Source organism: Bactrocera neohumeralis, chromosome 4 (genome assembly GCF_024586455.1).
Source record: "Bactrocera neohumeralis isolate Rockhampton chromosome 4, APGP_CSIRO_Bneo_wtdbg2-racon-allhic-juicebox.fasta_v2, whole genome shotgun sequence".
NCBI classification, from domain to species: Eukaryota; Metazoa; Arthropoda; class Insecta; order Diptera; family Tephritidae; genus Bactrocera; species Bactrocera neohumeralis.
The window spans coordinates 1133932-1158594 of record NC_065921.1 but is presented as its reverse complement, the minus strand read 5'-3'; the positions used below and the strand labels follow the sequence as shown (position 1 = coordinate 1158594).

The 24663-nt window shown below is 40.6% G+C and overlaps 1 protein-coding gene across 1 annotated transcript in view; it reads left to right on the top strand.

Moving 5' to 3' along the window:
• Positions 1–24663, top strand: part of LOC126755419 (uncharacterized) — a 212161-nt gene that overhangs the window by 167003 nt on the left and 20495 nt on the right. Inside the window, 4 exon segments of the mRNA XM_050467971.1 lie at positions 3420–3544; positions 3636–3791; positions 7238–7432; positions 10228–10560. Of these exon segments, the coding sequence (XP_050323928.1) occupies positions 3420–3544; positions 3636–3791; positions 7238–7432; positions 10228–10560 (809 nt within the window).

The following is a 24663-nucleotide window of genomic DNA, read 5'->3' as shown; positions in this document are numbered from 1 at the left end:
TGATGAGCGAAAACTTAAAACCAATAAATAAATATAATTTTCAAATAAACTTTCAAATAACTTATGCCGCTAAAGCCCCCCAAGCGAGGACCAATTGCATTTATTTCTTGATTATTTTACTTAAAAATAACGGTCTCGAAAAGATTTATCTCAAATAAAGATTTAAAGATGCATTTTAAGCTAGAATTAAAGAAACTATTTTTTTTTTATTTTTTGAGGTTTAACTATTCCTGTTTACGTTTGTTGTCTTGTTGGAAAATCCAAGGAATTGATCACAACAATGTTTCGAAGCGATCGCCGTTCATCTTACGATTGATAAAAATCAATTCAATTGTTCCATAAAACGTGATGGCATTCCACACCATGACTCCACCTTCTTGGCTGTGGTGGTGACTTAAAAATTGTGATAATTGTATTGAAATCCATCAGGGCCTTCTAAATATAAACGTTTTTCATCAGCAAAGACAACTGAACGCCAATCATTAAGTCGAGTGCCATATTGAGCAGTCCACGTCATCTATTCTTTCGTGAACCGAAGCCGTTTTTCTTTGAGTAATTCATTCAGAGAGGGGGTTTTCTTGATTTTTAGACGCTTTAGATGTTCAGCATTTTTGATTGTACGCTGAACAGTTGAAAGGCTTACTTTTACTCCGACTAATTCCTCAATCTTAGCAGCAGGAAAAAAGTAAAAGTAAAGTAATAAAGTAGTAAAATTTGAAGTAATTCTAGCAGTTTTGTGTACTGAGTGTTCAAATTTTTTTATCTTTCAAAATGTGTGCCATTTGCCTCTGGATCCTTTAAATATCTATCAATGGTTCTGGAGCTGCGTTTTATCTGTTTAGTAATGTTTTGATTGGATAGCTCTTAAGAGTGTCTATTTTTTCTAGTCTACTTTTTCACGTTCCAATAAGCTCTGAATAGTAGCTTTTCACATTTTTACTTTAAATGCAGTACGAAAACAATTTATTTGTTTACTTTTAGTTCTTTCTCAATAAAAAACTGCACTTGTTTACGCAAGACAAAAAAAGTAAAATGCGTCTGTTTCAATGACCAACCGATTGCCATAGACATTTCTGGAATCTTCGAATATACAGTTATTTTTTCGCAAATCAACCAACTTTGATCAAATAATTTACAGACAGGATTCAAACTTTAATAATAAAAGCATTATTTAAAAACAACGTTGGTGCGTCTAACCTAAGTCCAGCATTGTATCCTAAAATTTACATTTTCTTACATTCAAAACAGTGGTAAGAATTGTTCAGCAAATTTGTTATTTCGATAAGAAAATTGTCCAACATTTCCGTAGTTCCAGACAAAGTGATATTATTCTAGCTTAAAAATATTTTTTTTTTATTTCCAATTGCTAGGCGCGCTGAAATCGTGGGTATGGTCATGTGACCATTTGTGTAGATTTTCCCCAAGTTTATGAGATGTTAATTTTTTTTATTATTTCCGGTATTCTTGTAATGTTCATACATGACTTATAGAAAAATGGATAGTACAGTGAAGAACTGCTTTTCTTTACGACTTTTAAAACCTGCAATTTATGCCACTAGACCGGAATACCCCCTTAAGAGTTCGGGTATTTTTTAGGTAGCCAATGCTATATTGACTGGATCCTCTTATTCGCTAGTTAGTAATCCATTCCCCTTAAGCTACTGATTTCATTTGCTGTCCTTAAACATTTTATTGTCACATCTCTTGGAAATTTCAAAAGATTATAAACTAAAGCAATCAACTTCGAAATCAGATGGTTTGAATTTTTATTTTGTGCATATATGGCAATATTGGTAAAAGCATTGCAGCGTCAAGCCGATAAAATCAGCGCTGAGCATGCACAATGCCTTAGTAAACACATATTTTCACACACACATTTACGTACATACATGTATGTGAGGCGCAGTACGCTGACTTGCAAAGTCAATAACACGCACATACATAAGCAAATACACACACGAATGTCTTGATCTGTTGCCACTTGCACTTTTTTACATACGTGGATATGTGCGCGTGTGTGTGTGAGCGCAGATAGGCAATCAGTAATTGGATATTGTCCGTTAACATGACACGCAAACATATCGCTGGCACACACACGCACACATACAAGTAAATGACATTTCGCATTCACCGATGCACTTACATGCTTTCGGGAAGCATACGAGCGCGCTGCTCCGCGGACGGGCGTCGGTGGCAGCGGTGACTTCGGTGGCAAACACACGCACACTGGCCACATTTCAACTTTACTTTTTTCCACTCGCTGGCCAATTTGTCAGTTTAACAATTATCATTGCCACTGTTGTTGCTGCAACCGATAGCGTTGTTGTTTTTGTTGCTGCCATTTCTGTGACAGTTTTCAAGCTGCTGCAACTGCTTCATTTTCATTTCGCGCTGCTTCTCTTTGCAGCATTTTTTGCGCTGCGACGTGTTATTGTTTACAACTCTCATATTGTTGTTGCCATTTGCCACTTTCGCTTAATTCAATATATTGTCTGTGTGTATGTGTGTGATTGGCTCTTATTTTCTCGCTCATCCGTTATTTTAAATCCCCATTCATTTTGCAAGCTAATTGATCGATCGTCCTGTGACCGACAGTCACCGCAAAAACGCTGAGCATAAACTCGATGCGCGCTTCAGTTCACATGTGTGTCATAGCGTATACGTAACGGAGCACACAAAATTTATAACTTCAAGTCCTTACCGTTTATGAAAGTAAAACAAGTATTTTCGATGGATTTCATAACGGGAGTTCTGAAGGCGCTTACTTTGGCAAACTCAGTATCCTCAGTGCGTCTTTCGGGGCTTCGGGGGATCAATTGTGCCTAGTGGTGATCGTAACCGTGAAATGGAATATAAATTTTTTATTTGTTTATTATTATGTTATGAGAGATGGAAATTTAGTTTGAAGTACGTTTCTGACTTCATGGGGAGTTTGTACTGAGGAGCAAACATAATTAAATATTGCGGCTTAGCCCGAAGGCCAATTTTTGGGTTGCAGGGTAATGATGTTCGAAGAATGACGTAATAAAATCGTTGAAGATGAATCAATTTTCGGTTGTTTTCAAGTTTCCAACTGAAAATGAGAAATAGAGAAAAATTAAATACTACTCGATTTTGTACTTGTAATCATGGAATGTGAGAGTCCCTTTTGAGCCTCAATTGTTTTTAAATTCTACATCAATTTCGACTTCATTATATGTTGCTCTCGATTGGTATTGCTCAAATGTTTTCCTCTAAGCAAAACTTATGTACATATTTAATTGAGTTTTTCATAGTTTTTGTCTTCATTTCCTCTTACTTGTTTATCGTTTTATTCATACTCATTTGTCCAGTCGTCTGCGAGATCCATATTTTTAGACTATATGCTATATATTCACTAATGCTGCTTCCATTCTCTTGTGATTTGCTCGACAATTTAGGCGCAATGGAGCCGCCGGCTCGTCCTCACAGCCGCTGCGTCCCAACGAGGATGGCAGCCACCACCTGCAGGAGTACACCTACAAGAAGATAACCGCCTGCGATGTCTGCTCACAAATACTAAGAGGTAAGCCATTGCGCATGCGCACTCATAAAACTACCGTTAATTATGCTAAGGCACACATTAACGATCTGAAATAAAATTTGTTTGCCCGCAGGCCACACACGTCAGGGACTACGCTGCCGCATTTGCAAACTGAACGCTCATGGCGACTGCGCATCTCAACTGCCGCGCTGTCAGCCGAAGCAGAAGCTACTGCGGCGACAGAAGAGCACTTCGGAGCTGGAGAACCGCGCCGATGTCGAGGAAGAAAGTGAGTTCTGAACGTTGCCAATGTTGATTGCCGACACCTCCACTGATATGTTGCACTAATATTTGCTTAACCATAGCGGGGCTAATTAAAGGGCGGTTTGTTGTTGTACGAAAAAACAGTGCATTTGTGAATGATTTGACAAAAGCTGTTACAACAATAACAACTAAACGAGCAAGAAAGAAAGTAACGAGCTTATGCTCAGTTGGGGTCCTCGAGTCAGAAGGCGAATAATATCCCAGCTAATAGGCGGCGCGGTTTCCTCTTGAAGGTTTAGGGCTGTATGACATAGAGCTTCATAGTGTGTTTCCTGATTTCTTCAGCTATTTGCCAATACATTATTTACACAAAACAACAATTTTTCGTTTTTTCTAAAACTTTTCAACGTCTTTAATCTTTTGATTTCTTTTCGTTATTTAAATCGGCAATTTATTTATTTATTTTTTTTGAAACTATAACTCTTTTTTCCAATTCTTCTTAATTCTAATCTTAATTATAGCTTAGTTTCTGAAATTAGAAAAAATCTATCAAAATTTGTTAGAAACTCTACTACTTAGCTAAGTGCCCTCACACGGTATCGTAAACCCACCTTTATGTTACTCTTCCCATTATGTGTGTACATCGAATTGTAGGTTAGAATTACGCGTAAACAACAAAAATGTGTAGCCATCAACACTTAATGAGCTGACTCATACATGTTCGCAACGACTAATGATAAGTCCATCACCAATCTAATAATAACTTTTTTCTATTTATCAGTTAACTAAGTACTTCAAGTACTTCGTACACTAAATTCTCATATCTCTTACACCCGTAGATCAGATTTTAGGAACCAAACCCGAGACTTAAATATTAGTTTTCGAAAATCACTTTTTCTGGGAGGTGTAGGAGACTAGGCAACTCAGGTGTAGGGACTAACAAACAAAGATTCCAGCAACATTATGTTTATATATAAATTTTATGTGTCACGTGGTTTGTCCGCGATGGACTCCTTAAGTACTGAACCGATTTGAGGAAAATTTAGCACACTATGTCCAGTTCGAACCAACCTAGAAGATAAGATAGCAAAAACAATTAAAAAAAAAATTATAAAAAATACAGTGAAAGCTCCATTAAATGGACGCTACATTAAGCGGACAACTCTGTTAACTGGGCATAAAGGCTGGACCACAAGTGTTTGGAGGTACTCCAATATCAAAACGCGAAGAACTTGCGCTTAGGTTCCCGCATCTTTTATCTGAAAGAAGAATTACCACCGAGTGCAACCAAAATCCTTTCCGAACTCACATAGATTCACTGTACAAGAAACTTGCAATCTGATTTATCAAGTTCATACTCATTTGAATATTTGCACAGGCGAATCTTTAATCGAAAGAAACTCAAGTCCTCAATTGCATTTGACATATTTCCCATCGTTGCATACTTATGAAATTTGCATCGCTTTCCACTAACGAAACGCGCTCCGCTCTCTGCGAGGCTTTCCCTTCAATTTGCATTGTCATATGCCGACAATATTTACCGTTACATCGGCTCAACAGCCAGCATGGCAAACGAAAGAAAGAAAATCAAACCGAAAAATATGAATTTCTAAGGCATTGTCTTGCAGTAGAGAAGCGAAAGCAAGTGATTTCTCTCACTGTTTACCCAGCCACATGTACTTGCTACAAGAAACAATTGGAATACAATCTGTTCTGCTTTATTTTTCTTCCAAAGACAACTTTGAGCAATTGCAATTTCTTATTGCAACATTATTTGCTTTGCCCCCGTCGCACCTCCGCTTTGTTATGTACTTTTGATGCAGCTTCCTCGCCTTCCTTTCGCCCTTTCTTATTTGCATTATAATTGTAAAAGAGGAGGCTGGCCTATGAATTCTCCCCGCAGAAAACACGTTCAAGTGCCGGATTGATTGCTGAGCATTTGCCCATGCAATGGACGGCGCCGGTGGGAGAAGGGATGGCGTGTGGAGCATTCAGTTGGCAAAAGCTCATTTCCATCGAATTCTTTTTGAGCGCCTTCTTGCCTCCATCGCTGTTGATTTACTTTGTTCAAGTGCCATTAAAGAAATTGCATTGCCCACACTCAGAGCGGTAGAATTGTGGAAGACGCTAGAAGAAATAGATTTAAGACAAGAACAACGCCAGTAACATAATGTTTCTTTTGAGTTTTCAGTATGAGAAACGTTTTCCTTTAAGAACATATTTTATGGAAATATTACTTGTAAGTCTAGAGGCCTTTAATCTAAGCAAATATGCGATTCAAGAGACGCTTTGTGTTAAGCAGAGAGCAGGCTGGAGCAGCGGCCACAAAAGCGGCTTTGATTCAACTTTGATTGAGTTTCGTTGCAGTCCTTGTCGAATCGCCAATTGGATGCTCAAACACCTCCCTTCAACCATTTCACACTCGACACACTTAAGTTAAGCTAGAAAATGCTCTTCACTATGCAGTACATAGATATACTTGCATATGTTAGGTGAGTTTTGGCAATTTGGCGGTGTGAGTTCTGATGAGCAGACAAATCAATTGTGACAATCTGATTTGCTGCTGATTGACACTTTTGTGCGCTTGGCAGCACGGCAGCCATGCAACACACGCAACTAAGTTTCCTTTTGAGCAAAAAGCGGAAACGAAGAGGGAATCTTAGAGCTCAAACTGCTCGGCCAAGAAGTTGCAGCGCACTTGGCAGCCAATTGCAGCAGAAACACTTGAATGAAAGCGCAGAGACAACACACGTTCAAGAAATATTTTACTCGGAGTCACTGCGCTGCCAAACTAACTGTAAATACTAAGGGAGAAAATGTTGAAATTTGATTCCGAGAAAAGTCGAAAGTCGCGCGTTTGTAGGAGCGAATTTAGAGTTCAAGGAAATTCTTGCACAAATATATATATCTTACATTTATACGCCAAACATACACTTGCATTTTTGTCTCGTTTCTTATTCTGATTTATATTTTCGATTGAACTGATTCCAAATCTCATGCACGACCTGATTTCTTAGAAAATAAAAAAACACAATTTTTTTCATAAACTTAATATTGGAAAGCAAAACAAAAAACGAATGATTTAAGCGATCTGCCGAAAGAACGTGGCACTCGGTTTCTTTGAAGCAATTTGATGGCGAACCGAATGAGCTTTCGGACTCATTAAGATAAAAGGCGAATAAAAATTATTAACGATTTTATTTGTTTAATATTTATGATAATTTATATTCGAATAACTGTTAAACAACAATAAAATTAAATTAATTTTAGGTATTAAAATATAAAAATATTTGCTTTTGTTGTGTGTGAATGTTGAGTAAATGGCGACACTTAAATCGTTCGTAATCCTCCCGGCAAATTGCCTCTCATACACTCCATATCAGACGGGTGACATTTCCGTTGCAAAAATACTCAGAATAACCCGTGTGAAACCAAATTAAGTACAAAATTCCATCAATTGCAATATTCAAGGGCCGGCTGAGGAGGGTATAAGGGCGCCAACGCCGCCACCGCCACTCGCGCTACAATCAAAGCCACCGCAGCAACAACAGCAAACACTGGCCGACGAAGAGAACGCGTTGCCGGCGTCGCCCAATGCAAATCAAACAATCGGAAATCGAAAATTCCGCCAGAAAGTGCCGTTCATCGATCGCATCGCGCAATTAGGTATACGAAAGAAAATCAGCAGTTAAAAACACAAAGACAAAAACAAAAAAATTAGATGATTACACAACAGCAAAGTTTAACGAGCATAAAACGAGAAGAATACTTTATCGTAGAAATTATTATTGCAGAGTAATTTGCTTTGTTTTGATTGCGTACATCCGTAGGTGCTGCATACACACACACACACAAACATAATCGATTGGCTCGCTGAATGACAAACACCCAAATTATGACCAAAGTCACACCCAAGTATCGCTATATATAAATACATATATATACTATATAATCGTATATTTCAATAAATATTCATCGGTTGTAATCGTGCAAATGTGCTCGCACACCAGAAACACGAAGTAGCAACGAAAGCAAAGGGCTACAGTAAAGTGCAAAAATGCAACCGTGTGCTTGCTTTAGTTGGCGCATATTTATCTATATATATAAGCATATGTTCATTATATAATTTGAAGTTTATGTTTAAATGTTTGGCCATTGCTTTCGAGCTTTAGTTTTAGTTTCCAAATTGATAGCTAATCCAATAGTTCTGGTACAAATTGAATAAAGTCTAGTCTACTGTGTTGCTTAGATTGGCATAGCATGTCTTATTGAAATTAATCATCGCCAGTACGTCATCCAAATATTATTCAAATTGCGCTCATACCACCAACTCATCTCATAATCATGGCACTCTGGCCAGACATACAAATGTATATCTATGCCTATATACTCGTAGTTACCACACGACGCCGCTCAGTGGAAAAGCAGCCACCAGCGATCGGTAGTTAGCTGAGCAGCTGACTGATCTAACGGTCTCGAGGTCGATTACAATGCTTTATGAACAGCCAAATTAATTTACTACATTTAGATTATAATTGAGTAACTAATTTTTGCCTTCGCACTGGCGGCTACTCGACTAACGATCAGCTGTTATACTTGCTTGTGTTCTTCATTTTGTATTTTTTCTAATGATTAAAAATGAGCAGCTGTTAGATATTTTGTCAATGTACACAACCAAATCCATAAGCCTGGACAACAACCCGCAAAGTGGAACTCCAGTTTCAACTCGAGTTGAATTCAATTAAGATTTAATGTAGTAAAATACGGCTTTTATTTTTTATGGCAAATCGATCTAAATTAGCGTTTTAATCGAGCAAAGGCCGGTTAATTGCTCAATTAGCTACTGTACAAAGAGACTATTATTTGTATTGCTGCCCAATTCGAAAGAGACGCGTTACTAATGTGAAATCGAGCTTCTTTTTGCAGAATTTTTTCAATTGGCTTCAAAAGCTTTGGACAGCTTTTTCCACCACAAAAGACACCGTGAAATTAAAGCAGTTATACCAATGACGTAAGAAAATAATACCGGCTGTCTTCTCTGCTGGGTGCTGCGCCAATATTTTTTCTTTTGTTTTTACATTTAAAAAGAAGGCATTGAGTTATTTTCACTAATTTTATTGTTGTTTAATTACATAAAACACAACAACGACATGCAAACACAAACACGGAACACAAACAGAATCGAAAAAGTCGAAAACTCGCCGAGCTGAAAACCGAAACCCATCAAAGCACTTTTACTTTTGGCGCCGACTGTGGTATTTGTGAAAAGTTTTTTCATTCGATCAAAGAAATGCAAAAGTGTTTTGGTTCGTCGGTTCGTTCAGTACACCAACACAATCTTAGGAGCACTCTGCCAGGCACAAGTTCTGTAGCGTTTTCAGTAGTTGATCATTAGAAGTGTTTCTTACTTGCTAGCATTACTTTTATCATAATGACGTAGAACAATTCCATGTAGCTGATCGAGAGAGAAAAGATGAGAGCGCTGAAGTAGAGTACTCTGATCATAAGAACTATAAAGAAACTAATCCAACTTGCCTCCTGATTTAAACTCACTTCTATGCCATAAGTCCGGTTACAATTTTCGCGATGTCCCTGTTTATATTAACCTACCTACGAATATTTAAATCTAATCATAAAAACGTAAATTTCATTAGCGGATGTAAATAAAAAACATGGGTCATGGTTACTGAGGACATATATTTCCTTACTTTTTCTAAGAAATTAATGATCACAATAGTCATGGTATCACGATAGTATGACTCTTCTTCTTAAAAACTGAATAGCAATCGGTTTCTCAAATTTCATATTTTATGATGATTTTTATGAAGATTATTGTTTGACATCTTTGCTTGTTATAATCTTAGAAGGTTTTAGAGATCACCAAATATTATTAGAATCTTTTGAGAATTCATAGAAGGGACATATGTCATATATTATCAATACTCTCTTTGGTATCTTTAAGCTAAGTATGAATATCTAATACAATTTACAGCAAACTATTCCTCAATCCGCATTCAATTACTCGAAATTTTATGTGTTTGAAAAATTTGTTAAGAATGAGCAAAATTAGTGTTTATAATTTTAATCGATCGTGAGTCAAATTCTTCATAAACCCCTCATACAATTTTTATTTGTATATCACAAACGACGTCTTATTTGGGCAAAACTGACACTGAACTGAAAAACTCATCAAAAATCCTACAAATATCTACTGGACCAACGCTAATTGGCAATCGACACCATGCTCGCTTCATTTCTGACGTCTAAAATGTGAACCACTACAATCACAAAATTAAAACCCAACTTACGAATTGGCCACGCCCATCCCACTTCGTGCCGAAACTTGACGAACCAACAATTTGCAAAATTTCCAAACATGTCTCGAACAGAGTTCACAGATATTGATCAAATCTATCGCGTACTCAAACAAACCGGCGAACTTAAGTCCGCGAATATTGCAGCGTCCACGACGGGAACCGGCGTAGTAGCCGCCAGCGCCGACAAATCCGTCCAAGGTGGCAGCAAAACGGATGGACCCGACATACAGATCGTTAATGTGCCCGACTATCCGGAACGTACCGGCATCATCGGCGGTCCGGGCAGCAGCAGCAGTACGGGTGGGCTCTCCGCGATAGCAGCCACGGCCGTGGCGGCGGCGCAGCGCGCTGGACGGGGCGTGCGGCCGCCGCCGGTGCCGGTGCCGATACTTGGTGTGCAGTTGCAGCAGCAGGAGCTGGCGCAGCAACGCAGCGGTGGATTGCCGGTGCCGCAGCAAGATGTCTCGAGCAGTTCAGGTCCGCCATGTTTAATTCCTACCATGATTGCTCTATTTCAGTTCACCTACCTCCTCTCACCACAAATTTTTTACTTTGAAGACATCTTGTGTCACTTTCACCAAACGTTCGATGCAGATTTACACACTTTACATCACTTTTGTTCAGCGATAAATCACACGTTTTAGAAAAAAATACTTTCCTCCTACTTACTTACTTACTTACTTCCGAAGCATCTGCAGAATGCGTTGAGATTTCCTTAATCTCGAGTTAGCTCCTCCATGCACCCCCCTGTGTCACGTGTGAACAATTTTTCGTTTTATTTATACCATCGTGCCGTTTTCTTTCAATTTCTCTGCAATTAGAGGCTTGTAAAATATTAGTTTACTCTCTTTTTGCTGTGTCTTCCGCTTGTCTCATTTCTTTTTTCTCTCTCTCTCTCTCTGTCCCCTAGTTTGCTCGTTTGTATTTGTATCAGTTATCAGTTTCCTCATTATATTTGTATACACTGCCGTTTTTCAAAGTCCTGCAAATCCTGTTTTATCCAGTGTTACTTTTAAATTTTTTATTGTAGCTCTTATTTTGATGATTCTCGTTACGTTTGTAGCGGTTTTGTTTACATTCTATTTGTAGTGATTTTCAAACAATTCATTTTCCCCTTCAAAACAGAATTGACTTACTTTGTAAGCTTTTTGCAACCGCAGAGTAAAGCCTACATCTTTGAAATGCGTTCATAGAAATGCGTTCCGTCGACACAGCCCACGCAAGCTGTAAAGCTCTTGTGGCTTTCCAGTCTACAAACTACCCAAAAACTGCTAGCACACAATGCCACTCGTCATAACTCCTGCCACTCAACATGCCGCCCGCCATCATTCACAGCTCACTTCTTCACTTCTCAAGAACTACACCAATATAATACTAAAACCCATTACAGCCACTATCCAATACTCAAACCCAAATATCACCAGCAACAACAATCCGAGTTCCACACCTTAAACATGCTTACAAAGCCTTCTGTTTCCATATGATTTCTGTGGTCTGTTTGGTTTCCATTCTGATTCATGTTTATTTTTCCACTTGACTCATGCTTCCATTCTCGTCATACAATATTAATCAACCAAAGTAGCCAATACTCGAACCGCTTTTATTGCTAGATGCTTAGTACTGCATACATAGTATATATGTATTATAGTAGCTGCGCATTTTGCTGAAGGTTTTGCGCAAAAACAATATTCTCTATTTATGCACTTTCTTGCGAATGACTTTGCGCTTTGCCGCCGCTTTGTTAGCAAAAATTAAAAGTATTTAAAGGATCAATATTTATCAGTGTTGACTTTGCTACATGCATACATAGAAATATAGACAAAACGTGTGATTGCCATTCTGCTTAATAATATAATGTATGAAATAATATTATTTATAAGAATAATCAAGTAAAACATTTCGCTTAGTGACAGTGATTGCTTACCTTACATACACACATTGACCTAATAATTACATAATTTATAATATTTGAATGGTATAGCAAATAGATCATGGACTTTTTGGTAAATGCGTCCGTAGTGCAGTTGTTAGAAAACCTCAGAATGATTTCGATACAATTTTTCCTAGAAGCCCTTTCACTTTATTTCAATGATTATATTTAATTTTTGGCGTTGATTTTATAATCAGGATCAAGTTTTTTAAATTGCCACAATGAAAATGCTTAAAGCTGAACCCAAGGTGTGCCTAAACAGAAAAGGGACCACGGTTTCCATCATAAGTAACACAAAGAAGGTCCACCCCAGTGAATCTTCCTTTAAGCTAATCTGTTGTAATTAGCGCTTGATTTTGCTTTTGAGGCAGCAACTGCAGTTGTTTCGACATTTTTGTAAAGAAAACTGTTGGAAGAAATCGTAGTAATCACCTTTTAATGAAGTATATATAATATACATATATATAGCATCGCGCTTTGACGTGTGCGTTAATGCGTTAATGCGTTCGAACATAGTCCACAAATACAATTGGCTCACCACTACCGCAGTAAGTGACGCCTTGGTGCTGCAAAAGGAGCATTGCATGCTTCAAGCGCACTAACGTTGTAAAATTAAACAAAACAGAAAGCAGCCCTGCTGCTTAACCAACGGGAATGAAGTAATTAGAGCGTTTAACGCATATGTGTTGAAAGCAGGAAAGAAATCCTTTAATTGGCTTCGCCGGTTTCGTTGCAGCAAGAACAAGAAGAAGAAGAAAAATCGGGGCGCGCGGCAGCTGCATAAATTCAAAAATGGAGTAGAACGAGGGAAACACTTAATTTACGGTTCACCATTTCAATGCAATTCGCTAAGGGGCTTCTGCGAAGGCAACTAGGAGACTCCGCCATTCATCCACCATGCACTAAAGGGGCATATCGCCAATAAGCGCCTGCATTAACCTGCGCTACACAGCGTGCGTATGTTTTTCCGGAGAGCTTTGTGGCTGCTTCGCTTAGCGGTTGCGTTGAATGGCGAATGGCTGTGAAAGCTGTTGCAAATTAAACGACTTTGAAGACGCACGTGGCCGGCGCTTGCGGTCGCTGAAATATGTGAAATATAGGCATCCACAAAACTGCACACGTTGACGTTGCATATGCGCTTTTGTGGGGACCGAAGCGAAATAAGTCCAAATGTTGCCGCCAGTATTTATTTGCGCAAATTGCTTGCAGGAAACACACACACGTTTCATGTGCGCGCAAGACCTTAAGCAAAGGCGGCCACAATACGTTTCGCATGCGGATATGAGGCTGCATGTGCGCCCCTTCCACAGGAGCCCACAATGCTTCGCCAAGCGATGCTGCAAGTCCGCCAGACTGCTTTGCACCTTATTTGCAACGCGGGGCACGTATGTGGAAGGCGGTCCATAAAACATCGCCTAAATGCAGGCGTTTAAAGCGAAAAAATATTGCGTTGACAGCGTCGCCATGCCTCGCGTGCATTTTTATTACCTTCTTCCATTGAGGAATGTAGTTTGAACTGCAGCGCAGCATACACACATAAATATTTCATGCCATGTAACGCCTACGTTCGCCAACGTAGGCAAACCACATGAAAGGCGATGTTGCTAATGCCTCGCGGGCGCTTTCTGGCCGTTTGTATGGTAACGCTGCTGGGGCGCTGACGTGAGGACCCGACTGACGGACAGGACGCAAAGAAATGTAACGATTAATAGACCACGTTGTCGCCGCAAGTCGAGGGACGATGGAAGGATTGAACGTCGGTTGATTGTATTTTTCGAGCTTTTTTTGAGCCGTTTCTTGGAAAGACCTTCTTTGGCGGCGTAGACTTGCACGACTGCGATAATATTTTGGCCATCAATCCTTGCATTCATATATTCACACTCCGATTCATGGCTCGTGGCCAATCCTGAGTGAACTGCAACAATTTGTCTGCATCTCTCTTCCATGAGTGCATTTGCTTTTCAGCCAACGTGAGTTAAACATTAGACACACACACTCAGATAAAAACGGTAGTACAAATTTAGTTTTGATTAAATATTAAAAAGTGAATTTCAAGCATTCCGGGTCTCGCCTTAAACCTGTGTTATTACCTTTACAACAACAACAGCTGCACCTAATTAGTGTAACTCAAGCACGGCGTACCATCATCTGAGCACTCCCTCCCTGGCTGGAAATAAATTATGGCCCATAAAAGGGAAATTGCATTTCTGTTCGCCGGCGGCCCGCGTTATCGGCGCGCTGCCATAGTTGTCACAGCCGTTATTAAACTTGCACCTGCCTGCCAAATAGTTAGTAAATGAGCGGCAAAAGCGATGCGAGTTGCTGATATGTCGCACATTACGAGGCTGCAACAACGGCCATGCAACAACTGTAAACTTGTGTTTTACTGCCGAGGGCAGAGCATGGCGTAGCAGCGCACAGCGCCACAGCGCCACAGCGTGTAACAAGGAAACTTCTCGGCCGCAACTGTAAAACTTTTGATAAGGCCGCCATTGTTAAGGTGAGCGCGATAGCTGCAGCGGCCCAGGAATGCATCGCCGCCGCCGCCGCCGCCAGTTGGTTGCAAGTTGTAACTTGCCACATAAACAGTGGGCGTCGCGAACTACAGTAATAAAATTCCGCTGATAAAAATGCTTTGTGGCAGTAAAAGTAATTGCAACACTGTGCACGGCCAACAGCCTTGACTATGGGAGGGCGCGTGGAAGCGAAAGGCATTACGCGGAACGAGTAATAAATGCCTTCGCGCAGTAATCAAAGCCAGTTACCCGACTTACCTCCAAGAGCCAATGCGACACAAAGGCGGCTGGGGAATAGGCGCCAGAGCACGTGTGGTGCCGAATGGGTAAATGTGAGAAAATTAATTTGTTGCACGTGAAAACTTAACAGCGGCCTCTCAAAAGTTTCCTCCGAGTGAGATGCCATCAAATATACTTTTACTGATTCGAAAATTTTATAGTTAACAAGAATGGAGAAAGCTATCGGTGGTGGCCTATACAAATAAACGGTAATAGAACGGTTAATAAATTTATTGTATTATGCCTCGTGACCTCCTTTAATTTGTACTGAACAGTGTGTTATGGTACATTGTCTCTTGAACCGATGTGCTAAAACAGGGAGGATCGATAAAGTGGTCGTTGTGACCAGACTTAAGCCGGGATACTGAATACCTTTGCTTTTTCATCAACGGAGGTTAGGTTTAAAATGTCATTTTGACACTTGAAGTATACACCTAATGTGGATATTGTTTCCTAAGTGATATTCATACCGGTCGAAGCACGTTTCCACATGAGGCTGATGCCTGCCGATTATGGTCGTTGAGTTCAACTTTTCTCATTCATTTGAGCAAGGAAATATTTTGAACTCTTCATCACCGCACTATACATCGAGCGCCCCGCATGTGGCATGCAACGGTGCTCGTTGTAATGTCTCTTTATGCGCACTTCGCTGCCATTAAGTCACAGTTGTTGCGGAGTTCGCGGTTTACTGAGCACTGGCGATTAGAGACAAGCGGACGAGAGTTGTTGCGTCCCTGACCGTTTCCAGCACCGTGTCCGACAACAAAAATAGGACACCAGCCAAATTTCAGTCGTCTGGCCACCGCAGCTTCACAGCTCCGACAATGTTCGCAACAATGGCAGTGGCCACAGCAATAACAACAAGGACAACTTGTCTAATAACGAAAGCCATAACATTGGCTAGCGACAATGGCGTCGCGGCCGTAATTTTCCAGTCAAGTGCGTCGCTGGTACTTGGCCAGCACCACCCCAACCACTTCAGTCCGTCGTCCCGTCGCCATTTCCCTCCAACCAAGGCTCATCCATTACGTCGCTGCACCTAAGGAGGTGGCACTCGCTGCTTTGTGGCTGGACATGATTTTAGCGGCGCCATCAGTTTGCGTTGTTGTTGTTATTGCTACTAACGGTGCTGCTAAATTTGTCGCCGCCATTGTTGTTGTTGCCAATATACTTGATGTTTCTTGGCTGTGCGTCGTCAGCGTCGGCATATTTGGCCTCCTCCTCCCCTGCCAACCGTTCTCACGCTTCTCTTGGCATTAGTAGCATTTTCATCATTTTCTTTGCGGCAACGCAGGGAATTTTAGGCACTCCGTCCGTGCGATTGTTGGTGCGTTTGTGCACTTCATAATGCCACTCTCGAGTTTATGACGTGCTTGCGCCGCACTTTCGCACCACTTTAGTGCCACTTCTGTACAAAATTCATTTCCGCTCCTTATTACATACAACAACACACGTTCGCGCGCACACACGAAGTGCTTTCGTGTGGTTTATTTTTATGGGATAGTGTACTTAACCACACAAAGGAAAGACATACCTAGAAGGACGCTTGAAGACGGGCATTAGGGCGGTCATTCTCGAGCCAAGATGGCGCTCTTTTGTGGGCGAGTCCCGCTTTGCCACATAGCTGCACACAGCTCTGCCAATTTTAGTAGAAAACTTTCTGTTCTTCTTCTGTATGTCTACCCTCACGCGCACACAGAAACTTAGCGCTGACAAGTGGTTTAACTCACCCTCAAACGAGGGGACAATAAAATTTCTAATATCGCAAATTCAATTCGCCATAAAGGATATGCGAGCATAAAAATTGTCAATGAATATCGGCAAATGGAAAAGTGATTTCGCTTCGCTCCAACGATAAATGGATTTGCGGAAAAGTCAATTGTGTTTACAGCGCAATTGGGAATCTAGTCTATGAGTGTTATTGCGCGAAATGAGCTGGAAATGCCAACTCACATATGTGCACTCACGCACATATATAAATGGAAGTATGTATGTACCTCAATATGAGTTTGGCGAAAAACAAATTATGATATCGAGATTTGAAAGGTTTTTGACGGCAAATTTCGCTTTCTGCTCCTTTTCAGAAGAAATTTTAGTAACAGTTCAGTTTCAAGCATTTTTGAGGCGAATTTTATTTTGATTTTTGTACTTATCCACCAGTACTTCTCCTTCTTGCTACTATCTTGCTATCTTCATTACGATTTCATAGTTGTCCTAAACATTTTCGGCAAAAACTAGTGCTTAGCATTAACATATTGTGTAGTCAAAGAAGTCTTTCGTATTTCCAATAAAATTTTAACTTATTTTTTTATATTTATAATAATAAATAAATTATTTTTTTGACAAAATACGAAAAACTTTTTCGACTAACCAATATTTAACAAAATTTCTATTTCTGTTTTAGCTGCATGGCATTGTTTATTAGTTGAAAAGTTAAAAACTAGCTTAACAATTTCACAAATTCAGTTCACTGCACTTAAGTTTTTTGCGAATTCTACTAAGTTTTGTCTAAATTTTCGTTTGTTTTTGTTTTAACTGCTCTGAGAGATTACTTTTGATGCATACACTGTGCAACAAATTCTTTGCCACTGAACGCTGATTTTTGGTGCTATTAATTGATCAGGTGAATCAGAGTAGAAAGCAGCGATTTGTATTTGACACCAAAATTATATTTTTTATTTGGATTCGGAAACGAAAAATGGTATGATTTTCTGAAATCACAAAAATGAAAAGCTACGGAGTTTTGGTAATACATTTGTATAAAAAAATTAATGGAATGAGAAGTGTAATGATTGTTATCCGAAAAGAATCATAATTAGGCAAGCAATATTTGAACGCCATCAATAAGCTCACCTTTCCAACTTTTGCACTTATCTTTAGCAAAATTAAGAGAATTTAAGAGTTTTCGCATAATTTACTAACCAATGTCACCCTTTCTGTCGCACTTTTCCTTTTCCCCATATTTTCTCTTTCTTTCGCCAAACTTGCCAAACGAAACAAACCGCCACGATCACCAACAAACCCCAAACTGACCTGCCCACTTTGACTATTTCACCAACCGCCCGAAAACTCTGCTAAACAAAATGACACATTAGACTACCGCTTGTCCCTGGGCAACGCCGCCGCCATGCAAATGCCACCGCCCCCCTCGATGGCGAGTCTGCCGACGTCGGCGTACATCAGCGGTGGCATCGGCATCAACTACTACACCGCGACGCAGCTGCCGTCGGCGACGCTCAAGAACAACGTGCTGGCATACCAACAGCAGCAACAACAGCTATTACAACAACAACTACTACAACAGCAGGCACAGTCACTGCCACAGTCGGGCCCTGCAGCAGGCGCCGCAGTGGCAGCACCAGCAGCGGCATCGTCGCATCAACCAACGGCACAGCAACCGATAACGGCCGATTCGGGCATGCGGCGTCGGCTATTCGCCGGCTTTCGTCCGCTTTCGGGGTTCGGACGTCTGCGTTCGCGCTCCTCGCAGCATCGTTCGATATCATTGCCAGAAAGTAATTACAACAACTGCGCACCAACTGCTGCAACCACTTAAGAAACTGTCTAAGCCGTCTCACTTGCCTCACTCTGTGTGTTCTGCATCTCAGTTGTTGTGCTCATACTTGCCTACTTTTGTACTTAAGCACTTGTGTGCCTCTTTGGCAGCTCGCTCGTTGGCTGTCGGACTCTTTGTTTCGTTTATCCTCTACCTTTTATTTTCTCTTTATGTTGTCTTAATAGCTGTTTACTCCCTCTGTCTATTATTCTTTGCAATTTTATGTGGAATGATTCTGGATCTTATGAGGAATGTGTGGATCTAGGTTCCATAGTCAAAGTATGGCAGCACTGCACTGCACTGAGGCCAGTAGACACGATTTAACTGCTTCTTATTCACTAATTTACTGTTATCTTGATGCGTGCAATCTATCTAAGTGTGAATGGCGAAGGAACAAGAAAGCGGTTCCCAAACAGTGGGAACACTTCTCGATGTTTTTATGCAATATTAATTTTACACTGTACATATGTATACACATATTCTCTGAATGAAGCTATTATTTTCTATGATTGCCATTATTATAGTTTTTTCAACTTATATTTTGTAGAAAGTAATGACGTCATTGAATTCATTGCACCCTTTATGTTATATGATCATGCTGAGACAAAAAGAAATCAATCAGATCGAAGTAAGCGTTTTTATAGGGTCAGACAACTCATCCGTGTCTTGAATTGGTTTCTTTCGAGTTGAAAAATATTTCAATTTTAAAATAAGGTTACATTTTTTATAATCTCTTCTGATTTTTGGCCGCCGCGATCATGTTGCGATCACTTTTAGTCTTCATTTCGAAGTAAAATATGTATAGGACAACAACAAAGTACAAGAGGAATTGTTTGATAAATGAAACGTTTTTTAATTTACTCAATGAAAATCCTTGAAATTATTAGAAAATGTAAAAATTGTCGCCCTAGGATTGCGGACCGGGTTTAGAGCAGATCTCAGCACGAAACGCAGACACCTTATGATAGCGTGTCGCCAGCGTAATTTGCTCGTTAGTGTAAAGTGGAAGTCCAGTGACCACTTTCGAGTGAACGCAGAGCAGAAAATTTAAATTAATGCCAGAAGCTCACAGGCACCAGTCTGCACCACACAAACAACCACATATGGCAGGAGGCAGAAGGAGCTCCAAAAATTATAAAATTATTTGTACAACATTTCAAAAAAATAAGTGCGATTATTCTATCAAGTACACCCTGGAACATATCTCATTTAATTATATGAAAATATGCGCAAGCACACATATCCACACACACACATGCACTTAGAAATGGACAAGTAAATAAATGTGCTAAGCGCAGGGAAACTCGCGCAATTAAGAATTATGAAAATGCGATTCTAAAGCGGAGAATTTTTAGAACTCACCGTTATTCGCTTTAAGTGGTTGGCAGAGCGTATGAGTGCCATGTTTGAGTTAGTCGCAACGAGGCTCACCGGCGGAGCTTTCTACACCGAACACATGCTTGTCGCACTCTCGCTCACACACGCACACAATTTGTGGCCAACCTACCGCGTACAACTGCAATTAGTGGCAGAAAAATACCGGGAGAAATAGAATTTGCAGCGTTTTCGAATGGAATGCCTTTATGGGACGGCTGTGCAGACAGAGCTGTACTAATAGTTTTAATCTTACACCTCTTTCGGGACCACGCCCAGTAATGATCATCATACCAGACTTGCGCTCAGTACGCCTGCGTACTAAACCCTAACTCCGACTGCGGTTCACTGATCCTGGGGGACATTACTATTCGCTAATTCTTCTGTTTTCGCTACATTGTTACTTTCGTTTCTTCTCAATACCTGGAGAGTAGTTGTAGACCATATCTTTACTTTATTCCACACTCTCGGGAGTCACACGTCTTTGATAACCGTCTCTATGTCTGCTTTCTCTGCACCATATTTCGGGCAAGAAAAGAAACGGTGCTGCTCACTTCCGCTGCCAATACCGAAGTAAGTTTGTTCCGTTATCGTGACCGTATTTTTAGATACAAGTATATTCTCAGGAGTAGCTGTGTCCAGTCGGAAATTGCGTCATATAGTAGGCCATCTTGCCCTGCTTTCTCTTCAACCAGGCTTCCGCAGTTCAAATTAGCTTGTAGGTCCGTCCTTTCTGCCATGCCCAGTGCCTCTGCCACTCGCATATACTTTTCTGAATTTCTGCGTATCGCTTTTTTGTTGACTCTGGATTTTTCGTAAATTCTTCTGAGTTCTATTTTAGGCGGTATGATGTCCGCTAAGACCCTAAAGACCTGATGCGACAAAATATGGAATCCCCTGATAACCCTGTTTGCAGTTAACCTAGTCACAGATCTTGTTTTTTTGACGTATATTTTGTCCTGCATTCCTGCACCTCAAATTAATTATATGGGCACCGCACACATTAGCACCGACTGGATTACTTTAACCTTTGTGTGCAGAGGTACACGCCTAAGGGCATCTCCAGGAGAGATTTGACACCAAATGGAGTTCAATTCTTGAATTCGCCATTTAAGCAGCGAAATCGTTATTTTGTTGGACATTGCAGCTTAGTTAACTAGTTAACTTTTGTAAAGCTTTTGTAGTTACATGCTCGTAACTCAGTTTCGAAAAGAGTAACTAGTACATGACTAGTTCATTGCGGACTACTTGTCGCCAGTGTCCCCTCATAACGGGACTATTATTAATTAACGCGGATTACAAAAAGGCCCGCTTTTAAAGCACACACAGCCTGTTATATCTGCATACATATTTACAACAGTTTGGCACAGAAGTGCACTAAAACCGGATGCGGCTTTGCGGTCGCTAGACTCGTGGCCCTTCCTACAGCGAACTGAAAAGTGTTGCTTGTGTTTTGCGCTCCTCTTTTGAGTTCGTGTTCGCCTACTTGCGTCCTTGGCGTAATGTAAACAAGGCTTATAAAACAACCATATCATAACTTGTGGCAATAAAAGCCCTTAAGGGGTGAGGCGCCGTTGCCTTTGTTTTGCTGCTATTGTTTTCCTCTTTTCATTGAGGAGTTTTGTTCTTTTCTGTGCAACTGCCTGAGCGTGGGCACAAATTTATGAATTAATACACTCCTTTCGAACTTCACTGCCTTTCGCTACTTTTGCATTATGCTTTCCCATGTTTTGTTGGTGTTCCCTCTGCTAAGTGATTTTTTCATTTTAAAACTGCCAGCTGAACACACACACTTCCATTACATTTGCATGCGTACTTTTCTATACAAGTAAATAACTTACCAGCCATCCTTCACTGTTACTTTATGTATTTGAAGGCCAGTTACAGCGAGTATTTGCACGCATTAAAGACTGAACACAATCAGCCGTTTTTACTGACTGAAGGCCCGCAATGAAGACCGACGTTGTCGCCCCTCTTACAAAACCTGGCGTCGCAACGAAAGTTTCGAACACATTTTTAAGAATGTAACACCGCCGGTCACTCAAGGTCAAGGTGTCAGTACTTAAAATAAACTCTGTACTCTTTAAAGACCCAAGTAACGAGAAGCACAATTTTTCAAATTTGTTGGCCAAAGCAGACACTATGTGCCAAGGAGCGCAATTCAATACCCCAGAGTTCCGAGAGGCAGCGAACGCTCTAATTCAAACTCATCCGCAGTGTGCTCAGTTTGGATGAAGTTATCGGAAGTTCCGAAAGTTCAAAGAAGTATTTATGTTCCATCTTTATGTAAATAAACTCGCCGAAAGGAACACTCAACATCAACACCAAGAAAGTGAGCGCTCAAAGGGCACCACACTAACAAAAGCAAATCTGCGATAATAAAGCAGCTGGAAAGCGGGGCGAAAGCGAGGCGAAAGCGCAAAACGACGAAGAGGCGAGCATATTTAAAACTTTATTATGGCAGCCAAAAATAAACAGTTGATAAATCACGCGCAAGAGGCGTGTGAAGCCTGAGCCTTAGCTGAGCGCAGACGGAGCATTTGAATTATTTGCTGGCGCTTTGAGTGAAAAACTCGCTTCGTGCGCCCTTGAATTCCGCTGATTAATTTAATGTGAGTGCCACAATTAATTTCATTTAATGCAACGCTCCCGTCGCCCTCTTCGACTTTTATGGGAGAATGTGCGGAATTATTTCGAGCGCGATTTCCACGAATTAGCAATGAGAAACGTGTGTACACAAATGAGAAATGCAAAAGGAAAATCCCTGTAAATGGTAATAAATATGTGGCCGAGCGTCCTCTCTAGCCATCTGCAATACACTCATTTTCCGAAGCGCGTAGTCTGTAGCATTTTTTTTATATTTTTTGCTTGCCTTTTCTCCTCATGCTTTCTGCGTATTCCCGTCGTTTTTTGCTGGTCGTGTCTGTCCCCATTCCGTTGTTCCCGGCGAAGCGCTAACTCCGCCACAATCATTTCCGCTTCCGCAACTCGTTTCCTAAATACTTCCGTAATTTTATGCACCGAAATGCATATCCTCGTCGTCGGTGATTGTTTTCGTTTTCGTTATTGTTATTGTTTTTTTTTTGAAGCCAGCGAAACAAAAGACGCATTTCTATGAAGTTGGCGCAAAAAATCTATAACAACCTTGTTATTGTAGTGGTTGCAAACAGTGAAGCTTAAAGCGCCTAGCTTGTTAATGGCGGTAATCACCGGATTTCGCATATATAATTTCCACGAACAAAAGACTACTGCAAAGCGCCATATTCTCTTCCTTGAGTTTGTAAACATTTCTTAAATTTCGATAGCCAAATAAAGAAGGGAGAGTAGTTTGTTCTCTGCTTGCAACACCGTTGTTCTTTTTGATGAAGGAATATTATATCAGGGAAAATGCCTTCTAAAAGACTGCAATAACGTTTAAGAATAGGCTATAGTGATTCCTGCATAAACGCAATCGACCACCGGGGCGTATGAGCAACCTCAAGCAGGCCAACTGTTCTCTATTTTACTGTCCACTCTCCGGTTTTACTTTCTGTTTTACCGCTATTGACATTATTATAACTACCGCTATTATGACTAGTATTAAGTGATATTATCATTATTACCGTTATTTGCGCTAAAGCGTAGAGACGCGCCTACTCGTAAAAGCTACCAATGGCTGAGCGCACACTTTTACACTCGTGCAAATACGAAAACGTATACACACATACAAAAGTGCACATATGTGAGTGTGTGCTCGAAGAAAAGTTTTGGACACGCACGAATTTGGAAATGGTTTCGGTTTGCTTTTTTGTGAGCGATTTTCTGCCAAACTGCACATCCGTGTGTTCATGTTCATGCTTTTTTACTTCTCCTCTTCTTTTTGGCGTTTTTGCTGTAATTTTTCGCCTTGAGTGCGTGTATTTATTCCCGCTCATTGATTTTATTGCCGCTCGACGAATTTCTTGTGTTTGTTGCTTTCGCCATTGGCTTATTTTCACTGACACGCTGTCGCTTCGGGGCGTCAGTCACGCCGGCGGGCTTTCCCAACGTAGCGAGAACTCACGGCTATTTCGTGAACTTTTTGTTGTTGCTGTTTTTTATTTTTGGTTTGCTTTTAACACTGACTCACAGTTTTAGGCCACAAGTATTTCGGGAAATATTGATTTCTCGCCACAAATAGAATGTGTCTCGAATGATTTAATATCCAATTTGTTGAATTCAGCAGATAAGGTCGCGTTCATAATAATTTGTGAAGTTCAGTTTGGGGATTGTGGGAGGGGAAGTAAGTTCGATCTTTACAACAACTAATATGCATATATAGAGTCCATCACTACGTGTTTCCAATTGATATTCACTTTTGAAAATCGGAGTTTGGGTCGATAGAGTTTTGAAATTGCTGTTTCAGACCTTTACGTACATAAAACGAGGACACAGTAGTCTTAAGAAGGCACGGTTGTCTTTATGTTGGAATGTTTAAGCAAACTGATGCTATCTTAGCTAAAACAGAAACCCTTGAGCCTTCAACTAACAGCAACTAACAAACCACGCTTTTAAAAGAAGCTCCTCATCAAATCTAATAATGGATTACTAACACAAAGACATTCCTCGAGCAAAGCAAATGAGTCCTGGCAACTGCAATGAAAGCGTGCTTATTCGGACTAACCCAGCGACCACTAACCCTGAATGACAGAGAGAATTTTTTACTGATGCACTTTGCAAACAATCTCTTTAGTTGCAGGTACCAACCCAAGTCCAGCGCGCCCTCTCGGCGAACCGCTTATGCTGAATAAGAAAATCCTCAAGAACAGCCAAAGTGGCAGCAGCGAGCAAGCGCCCACGGACGTCTCCTCGCTGAGTGAACTTGCTTGCGCCAGCAGAGCCACGCCCTCGCTCAGCAGCAGAGGAGCCACGCCGGCGCCCAGTGAAAGCGGCAGAAGCGGCGGCAA